The sequence below is a fragment of the Cyprinodon tularosa genome, unplaced genomic scaffold (assembly GCF_016077235.1).
Source record: "Cyprinodon tularosa strain WSP-4 unplaced genomic scaffold, ASM1607723v1 ctg263, whole genome shotgun sequence".
Lineage (NCBI taxonomy): Eukaryota > Metazoa > Chordata > Actinopteri > Cyprinodontiformes > Cyprinodontidae > Cyprinodon > Cyprinodon tularosa.
This window is the reverse complement of record NW_024038967.1, coordinates 904,908-926,883: the sequence shown is the minus strand read 5'-3', so window position 1 is coordinate 926,883 and position 21,976 is coordinate 904,908. Positions and strand designations below refer to the sequence as shown.

Sequence of the window (21,976 nt, the reverse complement as noted above, 5' to 3'; positions counted from 1 at the left end):
TTTGTAGGTGGTAGTAAGCCTAAGTATATGTCAGAGCAAGACTGAAATGAGGGCCTGTCCCAGGCAGAGCACTAACAATTGCAGTTACTGGAATGGAGCTCGTTTTCCTTTTTTACAGTCAAACAGACCTAAACGCTGATGGTAATGATTATCTGCAGGCCATCTAAGCAGATATAACCGTAGACCTAATCCCATCTGCGTGGCTCATACTTTACTGTCATCATGTTTAGTGATAACATGTAGGTGAATGCAACACCAACACAGACTTAGTGGGGGCAAGGGTTACTAATGCTCATTTGAGTATAGTATCCTGCTAAAGTCTTCACCCTTTCTATAGGTGTTAATTAATAATAATAATATTATATTTGAACTTTATTGATCTCACACTGGAGAAGTTAACTCTGCATTTAACCCATCCTCTTGGGGAGTAGTGGGCTGCCATTGTGCTGCGCCCGAGGAACAGTGTGGGGTTAAGGGTCTTGCTCAGAGTGCCAGAATGGAGGCGGTGGGGATTGAACCTTCTCAGAGCATAAGCACACTGCTCTAACCACTAGGCCAACACTCCCCAAGATGTTACTTCAAGAATTTAATGAAACCTCACATTTAAATTCTTACCTAGATGAATAATGCAGCACTAGCTTGGCACCAAACTGTGGACGTGAACATGTTTGGTGCTTCTTCATTAGCAAAACCCTACTTTGCTTTGACTCTAATCTTTAATAAAACACCTTTTTTTCTCACACATTCTGAAGAGAAAATGCTGCATATATTTTTACTGACCCAAATGGGAACAAATTATAAGTTCAGCTAGAAAAAAAACAACAAAAAACTCCAATCCATTTAAAACTCTTTGTTTGACAGATAAATAAAGTTGTGACCTAACCAAGGTGTGCAGCATCTCCCTAAAGATGGCTGTCTAGCACCTTAAAATCCTAAACTGGTGGAAAAATGCATGACTGATCCTAAAAGTGGTCAAGTGGCAAAACTAAAACCCAAAAAAACCTACAATCTGTTTTCTATGATAATGTAGAATAGGAATCACGATTCATACGGAGCGGGAACAAATATCGGGAAAGCCTAAAGCAAAACTATGAGACCTCCTGAAATACCAAGTACCAGTATGTTGATAGATAACCAATATGGTCAGGATGTTATTACAGACATATTGTGCATCCTTAAGTATTAAAGTACTTAACATATGATATATTTTCAGAGTGGGATGCTGAACAGGAGGAAAAGGAGACATTAGAAAGGAGAGCAGCTATCAAACTGCAGGATTTACTCCAACAGTTTCTTACAATGTTTGATGCTTGTTGTGAAGCATTTCTGCACTAATTCATAGACTGATACATCTGTGACAGAGCGAAGACTTGAGCATCAAAATATTTAGGAAAAAAAAGTGAGTTTCTAGATTCAATATAACAATGGTGCCATTATTATATGCCTCCCCCAAAATAACCAAGCCTTAAATAAACACTGGTAATATGTTTTTTGCTTTGGTGCAATGCAAATATAAATCTAATATAATGAGCAGTCTATCCAGCAACAAAACCTGTATTGTTTCCACCAACAGCATTGTTGCATCACAGCCACAACTGATCTGTGGCAGACAAACAGAAGTGAGGCAGCCATTCAATGGGCACCACCAAAGCAGGCAAGGCAATAGATGAATCCTGCCCAAAGATAACGACTGGCACAGCAAGCGTGAAGGATCTCCGTCTCTCTATCAACTGCATCAACCTTTATCACATATCAGACCTGTGTATTTAATCACAGTCAAAGCAACATCACAGTCATTCCAGTAGGATATTATATTTGAAGTATGAAGCGTTAAGACTCAGCATATTCATAATATATCTGGTCAAATGAAAGATTATCTGATTTGGAAGCTGACACACTAAAATGAATGGCAGGTGGTGTAAAACAGTACCATGAACTATATTCTATACACAATTTAATATATTTTTAATTTTTAATATATAATTAATATATTCCAGAGAAAAGCTGAATTATAAGATAGTGTTTTTTATTTTTGTTAATAAAGTAATTTTGAATTTAATTAAGGAGGGTGCCTGTGTAAATTCTCAGTCATTCAGGACATGGCAACCAAAAACAGGCTTAAATTGAAAGACAACCTGACTTTCGGTTTTAATTGCTGTAATGCTGGTAGACTACTAGACTAGGTACTAGTCAAAGTTTACATTCCTTTAATATTGTTCTTTTGAGTAATGCTTGTCTCAATTCCTGCCATTAACAGACTTCAGACTTGGACTAAAAGGGAGCAAAACTAGTTGACAAGCCCTTAACAGCTAGGAGGATCTTAAATCAGTTATAATTAAGGGCAGCATTCCATAATTAATGCTAAACTACCTCCTAAAGGCACACACCTGGCAGGAATGTTAGCGCCGTACTGCTGTATACATAACAGATGCAGTTCCGGTACAGGATGTCAGCACTGCTACCACAGAGCGTGTCCTATCACTGATTAAATCCTGTTTGTCCATCACAAAGACTTAATCTCCTAACACTGAGATCCTGCTTTAACACTTCAAACTGATAGATGTTGTTATTCAACTGTTGTTTATTTATAATCCCCCATTAGATGCAGTCAAGCATCATAAAATTGTTTGACTTTCTGCTACCATTTTTTTCTACAAAAAAAAAAAAAAAAACAGTAGCATTCAGTAAACAGTTGGTGTGAAATTGTTAAAGATCAAGCCGAACAGTTTCTGCTCTTCAGTCACAAAGCTTGTTTGTCTTGTAGCTTGCCGACTTCTTGGTGAACTTTTGCCGAATTATGTTGCCATTCCAGAGATTTCAATAACTGTTCCTTTTATTTTCAACCCACTTTGTAATCATTTCCCTTTCTTGCAAATATATCCAAAGCTGCAAGATAATATTGCAGCCTTCCAACAGGCTGGTAGTCATTAGAACCAGCAAACAGTTTCCCCTTGTTCCTTGTGCAGCCTTGGCCAGACTCAATAATTCCTGGTCTTCTTTGTAGTTTAACTAAAACGACCCTGAATCTGTAAACTCCCCAACCTCCCGACATTTACTCAACCTGACCTTTCATTATGTGTGCTGTTGCTCTCCACCTCTTCAAACGAAGCTGGAAACCACTTGTATCAATTTGTCTGATTTAATGACCTTCTTTTTGACATTCTCCATACAAGAGAGATGCTCCTCAGTGGGAGTCTGACTTTTCTCATGTTTTTGTCTTAAGTCTTCATAAAACTACTTCCTTGGACTGCAAAAACAGCACAATGTTGCTGGTTTATTTAACTTATGCTGTATATTATTGTACTTTCATATTAAGTGCATCTCAATCACTAATCAATATCTTCTGGAATCAGATGTTAGAAGAAGCTTTGAGGAGCGGATTTAAAGTAATATAAAGCTGAAAATGGCTTTATTCTTCACATAAAAAGTTGGATTTGCCACAGATATAACAATATATACACTTCAGCATCAGAGTAAAAATCAAAGTTTGGATTATTACCCATGTTTCAGTAAACCACGGAAAGAGTAAAGTCTATCAGCTGCCCAACTCATCAGAATTCTCTAATTAAACCTGTGCTGAAATAAAAAAAAAGGCAAAATATTTTCAGCATGCCTTTCCTTTGTTTTAAAATAAATTATGTATGAAAAATGTAAATGTTAAAAAAGCCTCTAAATGTTCTTTCCTTAAAGAACATTTAAGGAAATTTCTTGCCTTTTTATATCGCCAATTTTAATAAAAAAAATTGAGTTAACTATTATGACATTAACATTATGACACTAATGTCTGTTTTATAAAAGAATTACATATTATTTGGGGAAATTAAGAGCTGCATCACTTAGCCGATACAAACATTTAGATTTCAGAACGTTACTAAAGCCATCATAATCAATTCAGTTTAATTCAATTTGATTCAGTTAATTTATATAGCACCAGTTCACAACACATGTCATTTCAAGGCACTTTACAGAGACAATTCAACCAGATAATACCGTCAAATTGATTCAAAGTTTTCTATCTAAGGAAAACCAGTTGATTGCATCGACTCATTGACTTGAAGGCAATCCCTCGCACCAAACGTGCTTATAGCGACAGTGGAGAGGGAAAACTCTCTTTTAACAGGAAGAAACCTCCAGCAGAACCAGGCTTAGTGAGAGCGGCCATCATCCGAGGCCGACTGGGGGTCAAGGAGACAGAAGCAGACATAAAGAGAGAAGCAGAGATACAGAAAGAAGCTGAGATACAAACTTATTAAGAACCAAGGTTTCCTTATTTTTAGAAAAACTGTTTAAAATAGAATTTCCCTGAGGCAGTGAATCTACAGCATTTCAATTCCAGATGTACATATAAATCCTTTTATTGCCCCACAATGGGAACATTCACCTATGCATTTTAAACCATCCCCTTGGGGAGCAGTGGGCTGCCATTGTGTGGCACCTGGGTAGCAGTGTGGGGTTAGGCGTTTTACACAGGAACCCAGAGTGAAGGCTGTGGGGATCAAACTGGGTATTTGCAACCTTCTCAGAGCACAAGCACACTGATAACCACTAGGCCAACACTCCCCAAGATAAATTATAGTATGAGAAGAAACCTGGACAAATCTCTCTCTGTGCTACTCATCAGTACAATAGAGATAAATCAGAGAAGCAGCAAGATAAGTTTGCCCTCAGCTGCTTGCTTATAAGCAGCCATGATCAATATTTTACTAAACATATTTCACAATAAAGATATCTCAACAACTCAATCATGAGTTTTTCCACAGCAAAATTTAAGCAAATCTCAATAAATAACAAGTAGAAAACACCTGGAGCCAAATTGATTTCTGATAAGGTGGCATGTGGTTCTGTAAATATACTCTCTGTAGCTCCAGAGTAACAATCAAACTGAGTGAAACTAAACTTTCCATCATAAAAGCTGAATATTTCCGTGGTTTGAGTTTATTTGTAATTGCTGTATATTTTTGGGTTTGCCCCCATTTACCTAAATAAAATACATCGAGAAACAAAACACCTGCAGATAGAAGCTAATCATGTAACCTAGTTTTCTTTGAAAATAAAGCCTTTAACGCAGCAGAGTAAACAAAAAGTAACTGTATGACAAAAAATGTGCAGGCTGTGACAGCTTTCAATAAATGCATACAGTATGCTCCAGTCCAAAAAAGAAGCAACTGTTTATCTAATATAGAAAATGACCAACTGTAAATCCTTGAAGTTATTGCTTTGTATGAATCTGATTTTCTTAAAATCCCAGATATTTAAATTTATTTCATTTAATTTATGTAGTCCTGTTGTAAAAACAAACAAAAAAATCTGTAGGGAAAAAAAAAAAGAAAAAACAAAAAAAGAGTCAAACTAGGTGAGCAAACTGTAAGAAACAAATGCACGCGTTTTGACTTTATTCACCCCCTTCTGTAAAAGTGGAAGTGCCCTTCCCTCACTCATGACTTAGAAAATAGGTCTTTGTAAAACCGCTGCCTCGAACCTGCCACATGCAGCATGACTTATTCTTGCACTCTTTAAAGAATTATAACGCGGTGTGCACAAAAAAGGTGCGTAACCTTTTATAGGTTTGCTGCCACAATGACAAGAGCTGTCAGGGTAAGTAAAATAGCTCCCTGCTTCACTGCACGAGTTTTCCTGTTCACTCGTGCAGTGAACATGCCATTATTACTTTTCTTCTGTGCCATCTGCAGCTGCAGGTGATAACAGGGGAGATGTGGGAGGAGGGGCCCAAACCAAGGCCAATCCCATGAGAAATGAGACAGAAACATTCACCACTCAACAACAACATCTGCAACAGAAGAGCTTGAGATGTCAGTAGAAAAAAAAAAAAAAAAAAAGCCATTGTGTGTCTCTCCATCTCCAGGGTAATGTGACTCAGAGAAACAGATCCAAGTCCTTAGAGTTTCAGTGTTATGACATTAAAGCCTTCATGAAGAGCTGGAGGACTTGAAACCTGAAATCAAAACCTGATCTCATAACCCCTCGGTATGTAAGATAATAACTGCCATTTCTTTAAGATTCAACTTCTCAATTGTTTATGCTTCATCAAAACTGCAAAGGAAAGAATTGAAAATAAACTGCCAGAGTAAGTAACCAAGTACCGTATGTATGCTTTAAAAACCTTAAACGAGAAAAAAAAAAAAAAAAGCTCTCTCCTGTCAGGTCGTATGGTCTATCTAAATAACACCATGCTGCTAAAGCCTGCTGTGTAACTACTCAGCTAAAGTCCACATCAACTGATTTGTAAAAAGGCCAGTGATCCTTTGGACTAGAACCCTGTAGTCTAACATGTGTACTTATGTATGAAGCAAGGCAGGAAAAACACGTCCAGCTACATTTAGTTTGGAACCGGGATGGAAGCTTTCACTGAGCTAAACTTAACTTCTGAAAGTGAAATAAGAAACGTGTTTTGTGTAATAAAAAAAAAGGGAAATTAATAACTTGAACCAAGAAAGAAGGATGTGACTATAAACACATGACCTGCTTGATTTCAAAGGATGGAATGATGTGTGCAGAGAGGTCACTTTCATCAGGATTATACAAGCTTTGTTAAAATGCTTTAAAAATATGCAAAAATAAATTTTATAGTATAAAGTTATTGGAATTAAAGAGTTAGCAGAATCTCAGACAGAGGACTGATAGACTAAGAAACCCGGGAAGATGTTGCACAGACAAACTCAAGCTCAATCTTAGTGGTTAGTGTAACTCTTCTTCTTTAAAAGCTTTATGGTTTCACTGGTAGCCAATCTAAAAAAGTAGTATTACATAAATCCTATGTAAAATACACAAAATAATATATACCCCAATAAGATACTAAAATAATATTCTGATTATAATCAAAACCTTTAATTACTTCATCCTTTTCCAACATAGGCTACATTTATACAGTGATCCAAATCCCAGCCTTTTTCCAATATCTCTTGTTTCCATTGCTCCACAGCCCTAACTTTGCTTGCAAGCTGAATTCTGGTGGTCAAAACACAAGAGAAATCATCTGGGATCGCTCCTGCTAAAAATAGCTTAAGTCCAACCCAAAACGGGTCAATCAATCACGCCATCTCCACTGTTTTGTCAAAATCCATAATTTTATCCTTGTAAAAGGAACAGCAAGAGTGTAAAAGCCATCTACCGTGGCTTGTTCGTTACCATGATTGGCTTAAACCAAACCTTGGTATCCAGCACTGACCGTTCAACCAATTAGCTAAGGAGGTTCTGCTGAACAACCCTTCTTCTCCTGGACAGATTTAATGGGAACAGTCCCACATTAATAATATGTAAAAACTAAGGCAGAGGGTTACAAATGACCAATCTGATTTGCTAGGTTAGCACTGCCCTATTCCAATCCTAATACCTAAAAAAGACGAGAAAAGTGGAAATTAATTAACCTTTAGTTATAATAATACCAGCTCCCAATGCTTAATGCCAAAATATTTACTGAACAGTCACAAAGTAATTATGGATGTGATCTACATTCCTTTTCTGTGTCTGCGGGTCACTTTGAGGTCATGAACCAAGTAAAACAGCAAGCTGATGGAGGTTGCATTTATTTAGCCGTATGAACAACAAAAAATAAATAAATACAAGTAAACAAAAAGCAAAAAAAAAAATAAATAAATAAATAAAATAATGGAACTGAGCATCAAGATCTGCTTTATGAACTTAGCAATAGTGAGGAAATAATTATGTTTAATCTTTGCTACTTAGCAGCTAAGATGGATCGTTAAGGGGCCTTAAAGTAGGGCTGAAGCATATGACTAATAAATATTTTAAAATGTGATATTAATCCACATTTTCTCCTCTACTCTCTTTTTTCCCCATCACAAACATCTCCACAAGTCAGTGCTAGTTTTCTGACCTTGTTCGCTCATATCTGTGTTGATCTTTCAACTGTGGGCATGAAAGTCAGTGAAAGTCAACCTATGCGACTAATTATAAAAAGAGCTTTCCACATGAAATATATAACCTCAATTTTTCTTTGTGAAAAACCACAGCCTCCGAGATTACGATAAGCATTAAAACTCAATATATTGTGCAGTTCTAACAGAGGCAACATCAAATCTATGTACAAAAGTGAAAGAGCTAAGGATATATGTACACAAAACGTATGTAAGCTAAAAAAATAATAATCCATTGGAGAGTTTCAGCCTTTAGAAATCATGTTGTAATTGCAAAATTTGAGTAGGTATGTTTTTCTTAAAAACCCCGACAGACATTGTGTTTCAACTAAAGGAGGGTGTGACACAAAGAAATGAGGCGCGAGGGTTGTCAAACTGGAAAGACAAGTGGGTGTTAGAAAAATGTGTCTAGTGTTTATGCGTCTAGCCTTGTATTCATGTTGTACAGTAACTTAATCCAGACCACATCTGCACAGGGGTGACCTCCAAACCCAAAAAGGGGTTAGTTTGTTTTATTTCTCCTACAACAGTGTCTCTTTGTTTTTTTCCTCTTCCAAATGAGTTTATATCCAAAGTCGGGATCATTTTTCATGAGCCTAAAAACACTACGAACAAACTGAAGCTCTAACTTGGTGACTGATCTCTAACCTCAAAAGCTAAACAGGCAGTTTCAGGTTATTGCCAGTCAGGCTGAAAATGCGATTAAGGTATGCGTTTCTATATGAATGCAATGTTGCATGAATGACTCAGAAGATGCTGTAAAACTAGTATAAGTCTTATCTTTAATCCAAAACGTCTGCTGAGTCTGTGTTAAAGTATATAATAGTTAGAGTATAGTTTATAGATCTACACATCGATGTAGAATACCTCCTTTCAACAGACCAACTCATTGATAAAGACACTATAGGGTTTCATACACTATGCCCACTACAAGAATTCAAAAAATGCAGAACGAGTAGCGCTGCTCCCTCAAGCAAACTCGAGCACACCTCTCAGACTCCGGGGAGCATGCAGAAGCAAAAAATAAAACATAATCTTCAATCACACTGCAGTTTTACAATGTGGGTTTCTAATATGTCGCTTCCAAAATCACAAAACATGTCATTACGTCTTAGGCTAAAGTTCTATTGTTTGTTTTTTCAGTGCACTAATCATTTCCTGTCTCACCACAAACGTCCTAGGTTATTTTTATGTGTAGAAACCTCACAGCTTTCTCAGGCTTTGGCTAAAGACAGAGGAGGGTATTGTAATGAGATAAGAGGACAGGTGGCCAAGTGATCAGGTGCCAGACTGCCTGCCTGCTTTAGATCTGAGCTAAAGCCTACTGTTCATCTCGTACAACTATCTTCATTTCTTTCCTAAGGCGATATACTACTAGTTCTTGGAAGTCAAATACTCTGGAAAATCCTGAGCCATTTAGTAGCTAATATCAAACTAAAGTAGAAGGACAACAAATATATCCTGCCCCAACATACAGGATACATCTAACAGAGCGTGGTACTGACACTGAAACATCATAATTGTGGAGACAACTCGGTGTAAGAGTCTAAACTGTGACGTCAATCAAACTGTTTGCTCAGGCATACCAGTTTTGTTTACTAATCCAGTGAATCTATAAAAAGGTCACCATCTCCAATGAAACCATTCCTTTTCAACCAAATAAAAAAAAAAGTGTTTGGATTCCTACCTTGGAGCTGTTTAAATCTTCCCTCCAAGATGTTGGAGTATTGTACCTGGTTAACAAATGCTGCTGGGGACAAGCAGGGCTCTCTGTCCCTGTGCTCCCACTCCATTGTAGCTTCCTAAGATCCTTTCTTTAAATACTCCAACGGAAACTAAATGAATCAGCTTTCCATCATACTAAGACGGATCTTTAAGGGAAAAAAAAAAATCCAGCACCTTCTTTAGCAGTTTTTCCACCAACTCTTCTATTTTTTTAAATTCCTTGGTCTTTTTTTAGATTTCTTGGTGTTTAGTAAGGCACAAGAAAAATATTCCTCTCTCCAAAAACCGCATACTCAAACATGTCCGAGAAAACCTTAGAGGTGAGTGGCATGGACAAAAAAAAAAACAAAAGACGAAAAGTTTTTTCCAAGTCAGAATTATTTGAAACAAAACAGAAAACCAAAATCTTCTTTTTTTCCTTGTTCAATTGACCACGTTTGTGGTCTTTGAACAAAATAAAAGCCTCGAGTTGAACTCCTTGGTGGTTCTGCCAAAGAAACCGTAGGTATGACTTCCCTCCAAATTCAGAGTGTGCATTTGCTGAAGCACAGCCCTGCAGAGCACAGCCCAACACTGAGCGGCCGCGGTCGGATGGCTGTGTAAACAAAGCCTTCTGTGCAGTCTGAAAATTGTGTGATTTGCATAAGGTGTGTTTGAGGGAGGAGCATGAAGGAAGAACATGGTGGAAGGATAAGGGGAGGGAGGAGGTGTAGAGGTGGACTAAACCATTAGAGTCCTTTGTACAGTGTGCCTTGAGGTGGATTATTTAACTCCATCTTAGTTCCTACCTCCATCAGGGTGTGGCCTACCCGAAGGGAGCCCTACTTGGATTCTATAATGTTATCTTTGAGCGGTCATCTTTTATTTCTACCATTTTCTAGATTACATTCAATCACCCCTTTTTATACATGAGCACTACCTCACGAGGAGGCGTTAAAACAGGAAGGAAGTTATTGAGAAAGTCTCAGAAATACAACGAGTACTTTTCCTGCCTGATGAGATTTGAAACTGTTTACAATCTGTTTGCAGAGTAGAGGGGTGGAGGGGGTGGAAAAGACAGAGTGGGACAGAAAACATTTATTTTCAGTAATAAAAGGAACCATTGCCTTAGTAACAGGCTGCCAAGAAGTTATTTAAAAGTGCACAGTAATAAAATAAAAATGTATCTTAAGGACTATGAGCACTAGGACAACAAATAAAAAGGACTTTTGTATCCTTTTGATCTGAATCGGACCACAATGTCTCATCTTCAGATGTTCGTTCTGATGAGCTGGAAGCAGCTGGATGGGTCTCATTAAAGGACAAAATGCTTCAGGGTTAGTTTTTTTTTTTTTTTTTTTTTATGAAGGGTGACTGGGACTAATGGGAACTGGGGAGGACAGCCTCCCTTCTGAGGAACGGAGGTGATAAGGCAGACAGATGTAGGGAGGAAAGTATTCATTAATGACCATTTTTAATATACCAAAAGGCAAGTATCAAACACAATCCAATGTAACATAACATACAGATGAGCCCATCATGTCCTTTCTAACGAGTTCCATCAGCATTCAAGCATTAAAAACAATAGAAACACATAATTACAACCATAAATTAAGGAATTTTTTTTGCATGTTTCTGAAAAGGGTGGAAAATCAGAAAGTGAAGAAAGCTGGAATTAATGAAGGTTCATCTTTGTCAGAGGCTGGAAATGAACTCCAGGGAGAGAGAGGGGAATAGATAAAGATGCACAGGGGAGGAAACACTATCAGAGGGAGAAATGCAGCCATTTACTATCAAGCTTGTTGACGTTGTCAATAGTTTAGCAGAACCGGAGCAAAATAAATTCATACATTCTTCTTCTATAGAGATTTAGATCATTTTCAAAAGCACAAATACTAAAGTTATGATAGACTGCTCGTACTGTAAAGATTAAACTGCTAAAAAGTGGACAGATTGACGGGCAGCCTTTTTCCAAATTTCTATTCACGAATTATCCACATCTGGAAAATATTTAAAACATTCTACCATTGCTAATTGTGTAGGAACTGTGTAAAAAGGAAAAAAAGAAGATTTCTAATAACACTAGCTAATTTTTAATGAGAACCTAAAAATATCAACTACTGGGTTCATTGGAGAAGGATTCAATATATAAAGAGTTTTTTTTTTTTTAAACAACTGCTTCCACTGACTATTACACATTGTTTCTAAGAATAATCCTAAACAGAGGAAAACTGGATTGTATAATGTGATCCAGAGTCTTTTAAGGCCTTATATTCCAGAGCGTGGGAGCCTGTGCAGCTAAACACTGTATGGATAACCGTTCAGAAGTGAAGGTGCGTGTCTTCAAACGTATGCAAAGCTTAAGAGCTAGCTCTGCTACACACAAGAGAACAGATAAGCTGCTATCAATGCAAAATAGGAAAAAGTGTTTCTAAACTATGAGCTAAAGAGCACAGGTCATTGCCCCACCACACGTATATTAATTCCTGTTAATGTGTCAGATAAGCTAGCTCAGTAAATGTTTTGCATTGTAAAAATTGTAAAAAAAGAGAGTGTAAGAAAAGTCTGGCACTTCTAAATAGTCAAAGAGAGCAGAGTTGGTTGACATTTGAGGAAAAGGTGTTAAAAGTGGGCCGGAGTCAAGCCTTGAGGGAATAGCTGCAGGAGCATGTGAAAGAATGTGCACGTCAAGCCCACACTTGTTAAACTTAGAGGGTATCACAAGCCTGCAGACTGGAACTTTCAGGCACACATTTCAAGAAAGACCATCACAAACAGGAAAGCAAAAAGTGTTGCTGCAAAATGCAAAGAAATAACACTAGACAGATGTTTAGACACAATGCAACGTGAAGAACATTTGATTAAAAACCAAAACTACAGAATAAAAGTAAATAACTACAAACTGTTGGACTCTCAGTGAAATTAGTTAGATCTAAAACAAATAGTTCAACTGTAGGGTTATTCAAAGATCAGAACTGATAAGAGATTTGATCTGGTTATGGCAGACTTTCTGGATATATCTGTGTGTTGCCCCCCTCTGCTGGGCTTTTTTAGAAGTGCAACTGGATTTGGCTTTTGAAAACAGTTTATAAAGCAAGACAAACAAAAATCAGGCCTCATCAGATGATTGAGTTAACAATTATATAAAGTGGATAAATGAGAAACTATTGAGGCTCAATATTTCACTTGATACCTAAGGAGTTGTGTTAATAGATCTGGGTTGAATCAAGGACATAACAGTAACAAAAAAAGAATTAATTAGAACTGGCTGTTAATCGGTCAGCGATAGAATAGGTTTGTTATGATGTAAACATGGATTCATAAAAGCACTGATTCTAGTGTAGAAACCTCAAACTGGGTTTATTCTGACCAACTGCTAAGCTCTTCCGCCTTGTCCTCCTTTTGGATGTATTTTGGTCTTGGCCTATAAAGAAAGGCTCGTGCCTGTTGGGAGACGAAAGAATCACATCTGCTCCCTGGTCTAAAAAGCCTAATTAGATTTCTGAACATTACTATCAGCTTTATGATTTGGTCTCAACTAGGGCTGAAACAATGAATCAGGATTAATCAATTATTGAAATAATTGTCAACACTATTTATGTACGTATTAACCAGACATATTTCCCTTTATCATCTAAAAAAATCTGACATATTTACACCTATTTCTATTAAATATGTTAGAAAACCTGCAACTTTGGTCAATATATTTTGTTCAGAAAGGAATAAAATCAAATGAAGGTCATGGAGAGTTCAAAGTATAAAAAGGGATAATCTTGTAAATCCTTCATTTTCAGTGGAGGCAAAACTACTGCGTCATTTTAAAGAACCAGCAGCTGTCAAAAAAAAAACCCAAAAGCACTGTAAAAGAAATTTAGAGTAAGAAATTGATGTTTGTCAAGAAAAGCCTGTGCAGTGCATCTAGGATTAACTTCCATGGGATCCAATCAGCAGAAACAAACAGCCAATCAACACAAAATTCCAATTCAACAACAGTGAGTCCTAGAAAAAAAAGGGGTTTTCCTGACCTGAAGCAATCCCACTCTGATAGGATCTGATTGAATCACTGATTGGAGGCACTTTAATAACAAAGGGAGACTGATGAATGTGTCGTACCTGCGAGGGCTTTAATGCGAGAGCGTTCGAAGAGACGTGCCGAGCTGTTCTCATTGTCCCAGTCGGTCTCTGCCGCCAGGTCCCAGCGATTGTTGATGTCATTGTACTGCTGCTGGATCTCCAAGCTGTCAAAATCTGTTGGGGAGATTGTGCTCATGGTGTCGAGGCTTGGCGCAAACACATTCAATCTATGAAAGAAAATACAGAGAAAGAAGCACTTAAATGGTGGAACAATAGGAAAAGAACATGAAAACAAAAACTTTAGACAATAAAAAGGAATAGCTTTCCTCTGAACTAATCCGTAAAAAAAAGTGCATTTAAAGCAGAAGTAAATGAGGGTCCCTCACACTTTTCTCACTGCTTCCACACCTGAACTCCACTTACTGAAGTTTTATGGCCTGCATATGCAAATAGCAGCTTCAACGGTGCAACTGCCAGTCTGGGTAACTGATTAAAACTTCAAGATAAGTCTCCAGCTCAGAGTCAGTTAGTTTCTCCCTGTACAACAGCAGCTGTTCTAAGTTACAGGTATTTTTTTCCTCTTAAAAGCACAAGAAAGTTTATTCTACTTTAGTTAAACATCTTCTTGAAAAAATATATAAAGTTGCATTAAATAAAACAAGAAAGGAACATAAGAATATTTAAAAAATGTACCCAAAAAAGCAAACTACCGGTATGTGATAATCATATGGTCAAAAGCTAAATTCATACCTTTTAAAGCAATTATTTAACACTTGGGTGCTTGTAAGAATTTAGCTGCTACTTCTAAATAAAGGGCAGATAATGTGAATTCATTAAGATGATGTGCTTGAAGTAAGAACTTAAAGGTATTGTGGAGGATTTTTGTGAATGTTTTAAAAGACCCGCGTCTCCACTTTAAAAAAAAAATGCATGTGCGAGAACGTGTAAAAGCCCATTTCTCCTGGTGCTTGCAAAGTTTAAAAGTTGCTGCTCTCATAGTTCATACAAGCTGACTGTGTCTGAACATCTGCTCTAACCCCTAAATCCCTCAACCACTATATAGAGCCAGGACTATAATGTGGACTTTATAGTGAACTCAGTTAACTGACCACAGATTATCACTACTTATTAATCCCTGTTGGGCATGTAACTACTCCTCTGCCACGCCGTGCCTGCGCCATCTATGCTATGGCGACAGCGGGTCACTGTGACATAAAATCCCATAATCCTTTGCAAGAAGAGCTCTCCTCGCAAAACATTCCGGGATATATCTGCCTCTCTGTGACTTTTCTTTTTTCGTCATACACTTCGTAGACACTTTTTCCTCTTACGACCCTCGGCCATTTTCAAAGAACCGCGGTGAGAAAGGTGAGCTTCAATGACTATCTGAAAGCGCAGCTCACCACAGTTATACACCTGAAAGTGCTCATGCGCAGAAAATATAGCTAATGGGATGAGCACGTAGACGGCCATACATAAACATATCAACAGAATAATTGACAATTTGGAGGACCATTTATTTAGATGATCCAACTAGAAAAAAGATTATTCCCTATACCTTTAATAGTTTGCATTGAAAAAGGTTCTCCCTTCTTTTTAGCTCTGAACATGAATGGATCTTTAAGTTTCTTAAAAAGCCAGCAGCTATAACCTATAAAGAAGTTGAAAGCAGCATCCAGGCCTAGACTTACAGGTTATAATGGCATCAACGTTATTCTGGTAAGAAATTAGTTCCTCTAAATGGTTTGAGTGAATATTTCCACTGTTTTTCCATCTGTCAAACTGTACCCTGTGTAATTGACCAGTTGTCATTGGCAACAGGACTCCCTCATCTCGGAAACATGCCTCGGTATAAAAAAATGACAGCTTTTAACTTTAGTCTAGTCCTTACTTAACTAGGCTGTGCATAAAACTGCATACATGCTAGAGGAGAAATGATGATATGCAGACTGATCTTAGAAAACAATTAGGTTAATCTCAGACAGACAGGAAAGGACGACCACAGCCTGCAACTGTAAACAGCGCCAGTAGGTAGGGACCCAAGTCATGACTTAGGAAGGGTCTGCTAAATATGTCCACCCTCACTCTGCTGTGGATGATTCAGGATTTCTTTATTAAGAACTAATGCTGCAACATGAAGAGAAAACACCAGAAAATGACAAAGGTTGTCACCAAATGGCACCCAGCACTGAACACAATGAAAACACTGACAACATTATTAAATTATACACAATCAAACCATGGTTTGGGTGAATACGCGATTCTAATTGGCTGCAGGGTGTTATAGGATCAAACAGTCTGGTGGTCCGAAATAGTCAATGGCTCCCTCTGAAAATGAAGAGGGAAAAACCAACATTGCTCCGCTTACATGGAAGTTTTAGCTAAGTATAAGTTAATCGCCAACGAACTGTAAAGTTTTAATGCCAGTATAGTGAATTAATTAAGCAATGCAAACCGTTTTCGAGCTAAACAAAAGAAACCAGTGATTATGACAAAATAAAGACAACAATTTTTTTCCCCTTCATTGAGATGAACAACTTGTAGCTGCTGTTGATTAAAATCCTGCTCAGCTAATCACAGCAGACCTATTTAATTATTACATTTTTAATACTCCATTTTTCAGTTTAGGGAATATCAGAAACATTTTTCCTTCCCTTAAATATGTGAAGGTAATCATGTCTACATTGAATTTTCCCTGCTAAAAATCATTTTCTTTTACTGGATGCATATTTTTAACAAAATTCCCATGGCTTCTGTAGTAGAGGGCCTTTTCATTTTACGACAAATCAGGATTGCTGATTGGTCAGTTGCTGACAAGCAATTAATAATTAATTTAAGTGGGATGATGCCCTTCTAGGTGTTTGCAAAGAGGAGGACAGTTTATGCCCCTTTGTCCTCCTTTAATTTCTCATAATGGACACCTTGTCAGACATTATTCTTGCAGAGACTGTTATGGAATGTTAAGTGAGCATGCTTCCCTTTTCCGCCATCTTTGGTCCTCACAATGAGGGCGTAACGCTCACGCCGCTGTGGCTGCGCTATGAAACACATTAAAAACAGCTATATATTAATATTTCGGCTTTCGCAAGAAGACCAGACGGCAAGGTCTTGAAAAATGAAGGTTTTGCTGCATAGCTTGGACAGCGGCAGCCAGAGTAAGCAATATAGCTGATAGCACATCTGTCAGAGCGTTTTTGCTGGTTATTATACCATCAGAGTAACGTACCATATAGCATGAGCTGAAATATCACTGGGAATTCACAAGGAGTTTATGTGTCATCACTGCCCTCAATATAAGAAATTTCAACTTAAGGTAAAAGTAGCCTGCACAAACATACAAAACAAACTAAAAGGGGAGGGGGGGAACTTTTTATTTCCCATACTTCTTTGTAGATCCTGTTCCCCGATAAAAGAATAAATAAATATAGAGCCAAAAGCAGGACTTACAATTAAAACCAGATAACATGTAATGTAAATGTCCACTTAAATGTAAGAGACAGTAGTTTCATTAAAGTGTCCCTGTTGGTGGGACTGCTGCTTTAAGTTTATAGGATCTGAAAATATAATACTATTTATTTCCTGTTCTTTCTGACGGGGTGAAAGTAAAGCTTATCAATCTGTTAAAAAAAATTTAAATTCGGATTATTTCAAAACAAACATAAGGCAGGCAAAAAAATAAATAAAACCAATACCATTCCACACAAAACTATATTTTTTTTAATACTAAAAGGAAAAACTAACTGCTGCCATCCACTAAATGTGATTTGCCCAATATCCCTACAGATGGAGGGTTCATCCATCACTGATTGAATGCATTAATCCAGTCTTTTATCATTTAGCTGTCTAAAAAAAAAAAAAAAAAAAAAAAAACAGGTTGGGAAATCCCATTAGCGGTAGATTACAAAGTATCTTGGAATAGAAACTAAATGCAGGGATTAGCAAAGAAGGCAAAACACCTCCCCCACCCACACCCCATCCCTCCCTGACCTGTCACCTCTCTTCTAAATCGCACCCCAGGCGCAGGCCAGGACTGTACACCCCACTGCGCAAAGTGGGCAGGAACATGACAATAGAGACATGATGAAATATCAGCTACTGTTTCGGTCAGTCCTCATAAGTTCCTGCTTTGATATTTATGTCCTAAAATGACCAAGGGTAATTAATCCATTGGTCCGATAATGAAAATAAGTGAACATAAAAATCAAGAGACTAATTATGTTTAATACAGAAAACATAAGGAAAGAAGAAAAGCCACATAAACTAGACTGTCCTCTCTGTAGTCTGGTCATAGGCGCCGTTCAGGTGGGGGGTTGGCGGAGAGCCCGACCAGTGAGTCTGGGAGTGGCAATGCTCCCCCTCTCCGAGTAGGAGGAAGCCTCGCTCAGCGTGTCGGCACTAATCACCCCTCAATGGATCAGACAAACAATCCCCTGACCTACTATGATACTGTGCTCATCCTCCCACACACAGAAACACATCAAAGCATGACCAAATAAATTAAATCACATGCTAGCCAAGTCTACCCTTTATACCTCTCTGCCCTGCCAAAGAAAATACAAACCTTTTACCCAAATTGTGTTTCTGTAAAGTTGCATACAAATCCAGCTTTGTCCAGAAGCATATAAGGCTGAAAAAAAGCGAGTCGGGTCGAAACGGCCTTCCCTCTCTCCAGGCAGAAAGCAAACGGAGCTCTGCTTCTCTTACACAGCAACCACATCTTTGCTCCAATTATAGATAACTAATGACCACCTATGGCAGAAAGACAAAAGTATCCTAAAGGCTATTCTTGAAGCTCTTTATACATTTATATGTAGTTTAATCTAAATGTCACCTCCTGTCTATTAAAGTATTATTTTAAACATTTTCACATAATCTTTAATGACTTGCTTTGATGAGGCATCAGTTTGCCATTACTTTCTGCATTGAATGTTGTCTTTTAGTTGAGTCTGAGACCATGACTACATTCACACTGCAGGCCTTAATGCTCAATTCAATTTTTTTTTTTTTGGTGAAATCCTATTCTTTCATTGACATTTCTTTCTCATACACCCGTTCCTGTCCGCCCACTGTTGAAGAAAAAAAAAAAGAGCCACTTGTGCCGTAAAAACTCAAAAAATAAAAAAACTAAATCAGATTTGTGTCACTTTGCGCTGCTGTGTGAATGAAGTGTCCTTCAGATTTGTCCTAATTGAAAGGAGACTGTATTTTGGCAAAAATGCCGTCAGTTGAAATACCTTCAAATATGTTCTGTGGTCCAAGTACACTTCACACATAATACATCAAAAGACAAAAAATAAATAAATCTGTTGTAAAAAAAACAAAAAAACAACAGGGTTTGTTTGCACATTTTTGGTGTTAATTTTAAATAATTTCCAAATAAAAAAGAATAATACCTCTGGCAATCTTATAGTAGTGTTGAATTTTGTTTACTGGAGTTAATTTTTTGAATGTTATTTGTGTGATTCTGTTGAGAAAGCATAATGAGATTGAAAAATATCACAATTTATGTTGATAAAACTAGTTTTTAAGCCTTCAATTTTTATACTTTGCATACCTAAAAGCAGACCAAAACATGAAGAAGCAGCTCAGAATAATCTCACCACTCGAATGTGCTATATAAATAAACCTGTCTGGCTTTAATTACTTGTCATTTTTTTTATATTGATGGAATGGGGAGTGTGGCCTAGTGGTTAGGGCATTGCGCCTGGAATCCAGAGGTTCTGAGTTCAAGCCCCACTCCCATGGACTGACACTCTGGGTCCCTGAGCAAGACCTTTAACTCCCACACCGCTCCCTGGGCACAGCACAATGGTAGCCCAATGCTCCTCAAGGGGATGGGTTAAATGCAGAGTTAATTTTGTTGCTCTGTACTGAGAGTGTAATGACAATATAAAACGAATAAAAAGCTGAAAAATCAAAGATAGTTATAAATATCGAATATTTTCCAACCAAATCTGATATGGGGCAGAGCACATCGGCTGATATCAAATACCGATCTGATTCAACTCTTGAATGAATGAACCATATATTTTGCCATGTGAAATAAAGCTTCAGTCTTGACATCATCATTAAAAAAAGCTAACAAAATAACACAGATATAAATGTACTTTGTATTATCTACTAACAGTTCCATGTAAAGTGCACTTTACATGCAGACCCATATCAAATAACTATTATCCGATCCAGCTAATTGGTCAATATCAGAGCCGATATCTGATCCAGGTATCGGATCGGTGCCTCTCTAATGAACTCCCTACTTTGTACCAATTAGTGAAAACAAACTAATACTACTAACGGCAGAGCTGTGAACATGAACACTAGAGAAAAGCCTGCAGATTTTATGCTGACAATGAGGAATCGCTGTGAAGAAATATGCTAAATATTAGGAATGCACGATATAATCGGCCCCCTATCGGTATCGGCCTTTATCGGCCTTAAAACTGAATATCGGACATCGGCCACCCCACCGATATTTAATCAAATATTTGATCAGCTTCTGAGTTTCTAAAGTCTAAAAACAGAAAAAAAGAAATACTACTTCTTCTTCTTCCGCAAAAACTTATTTTTTACAGACTTAAAAACTTCTAAAGACGAGGGAAAAAATATTGATACATTAAAATATCATAATATCTTCATATGCTGATATATTGCCATTTAAAAACACCATATCAATCTCTTTTACTAATGAAATATTGCTATATGTCATCGTTATGCTACGAAATCCCCTAAAAATTGACGAAATTTTGCCATATTTTTATATGTTGATATATTGACGCGGTATTGATCTATTTTACTAACAAAATCTCACAAGAATTTGCAAAATATCACGAGAGTTTGTAACAGAACGATGAAATTTCACGAGATTTTGAAAGTAAAATAGATCAATACCACGTTTTTTAAAAATCTATTTGATATCAGCATATGAAAATATATTTGAGTATATTATTTTTCAAAGTGTCAGAAATGGATAACAAAACTGCTATTTTCAATGACTACTTATTTTTGTGCAGCTTTAACATCGGTATCGATATCGGGTATCGGCTACATGAGTTTTAAAATATCGGCATATCGGATATCGGCCAAAATCCCAATATCGTGCATCCCTACTAAATATACTTTATAAGGAACAATTTTCAACTCAAACCAGAACTGCAGCAAGTGTTTTTGCAGAATTGGGTTTATGAACACAACAAGGCGTAAAGTAGAGCGCAGCTCAGCGCCTGAAGGCTGAACCCCAACCTTGACTGCAGCACGCAGACAGTCATTCACAAATCAGTTACATAGGTCAAAAAAACAGGGCAGAGCCAGGGGCATGATGGGTAGCGCCACTGCATCTTTCCTTTTCATTGCTTGTCATCACTCCTCCCCTTCTCTTTGCCCAGCTGGTCTGTTTGACACTGCGCCCATTAATCAGGGAGAGAGGAAAAGAGAAATAGAGCCCATAACCAGATGTCCACAGGGAATAAAGCCTGTGCACATTAGCCAGTCACAATGCCAATGTCCGCCAGGGGAATAGGGAAGACATTCACTCTTACATAAACATATATGCAAACAGAACCACTCACTGCAACAATATACCTTAAGGATTTAAGCTCTGTATTAAAAGATTGTCTTTAAAATATTCTACCCCTAATGATGACAACAGTAAACAAAGATGAGCTGGAATAAAAATTGTAAGACAGTGTAGTACAAAAAATAACCCTAAAACCAAATGAAAAAAAAAGTTACTCATTCTTCTCATGATTTTGAAGTGTGGTGGAGGTGGACTCCAAAGAGCTTTGCACAAAGTCTGCCACACTTAACTGGCCCCACACAACGAAGGAGTCAGCAGAGAATGAAGGCCAGCAGTTCAAGCCCTTCCTGTTTGCAGAGATGAAGCAGCCAGAGGCACATATGCATCAGAGGCCCCATCCACAGGCTGCTGATCCCAGCCTGAAAGCCCCGCTGAATAGGACAGCCGTCATCCTTTGTTGACCTGTAGCATTACATTCATCTTACACTCTACTGACCATTACACATGACCTCAACACTCAGAGAAGGACAAGGTTGGTTTTAAGCCCCAGCAGTAAATATGACACAAAGATCAGGACTAGGTGTAGTTTTGTTTTCTTTTCGGGAAAATCTCAATAGATTAGAATATCATACCAAGGTAGTTATTTAAAATAAAAAGTGTTATTCACAGATTGTGATCTGTTTTTATTACACTAAGTCAATTATTTTCATATTTTTTTAATTCTGTCAACAAAAAAAAAAAACCACGATCGTGTTAATAATAATAATAAAATTAAGAATAGTTTCTTAGA

At 37.5% G+C, this 21,976-nt stretch overlaps 1 protein-coding gene across 5 annotated transcripts in view; it reads right to left on the bottom strand.

Annotated features, from left to right (window-relative positions):
• Positions 1-21,976, bottom strand: part of LOC119786035 (spectrin beta chain, non-erythrocytic 1) — a 66,854-nt gene that overhangs the window by 33,851 nt on the left and 11,027 nt on the right. For 3 of the 5 annotated variants that reach the window (XM_038289080.1, XM_038289081.1, XM_038289083.1), the window contains exon 2: positions 13,713-13,900. In XM_038289080.1, the coding sequence (XP_038145008.1) occupies positions 13,713-13,869 (157 nt within the window). In that variant the 5' untranslated portion in view covers positions 13,870-13,900. Of the gene's footprint in view, positions 1-9,582; positions 10,211-13,712; positions 13,901-21,976 lie in introns of those variants that run through there. The other 2 variants (XM_038289082.1, XM_038289084.1) reach the window with 1 other exon arrangement.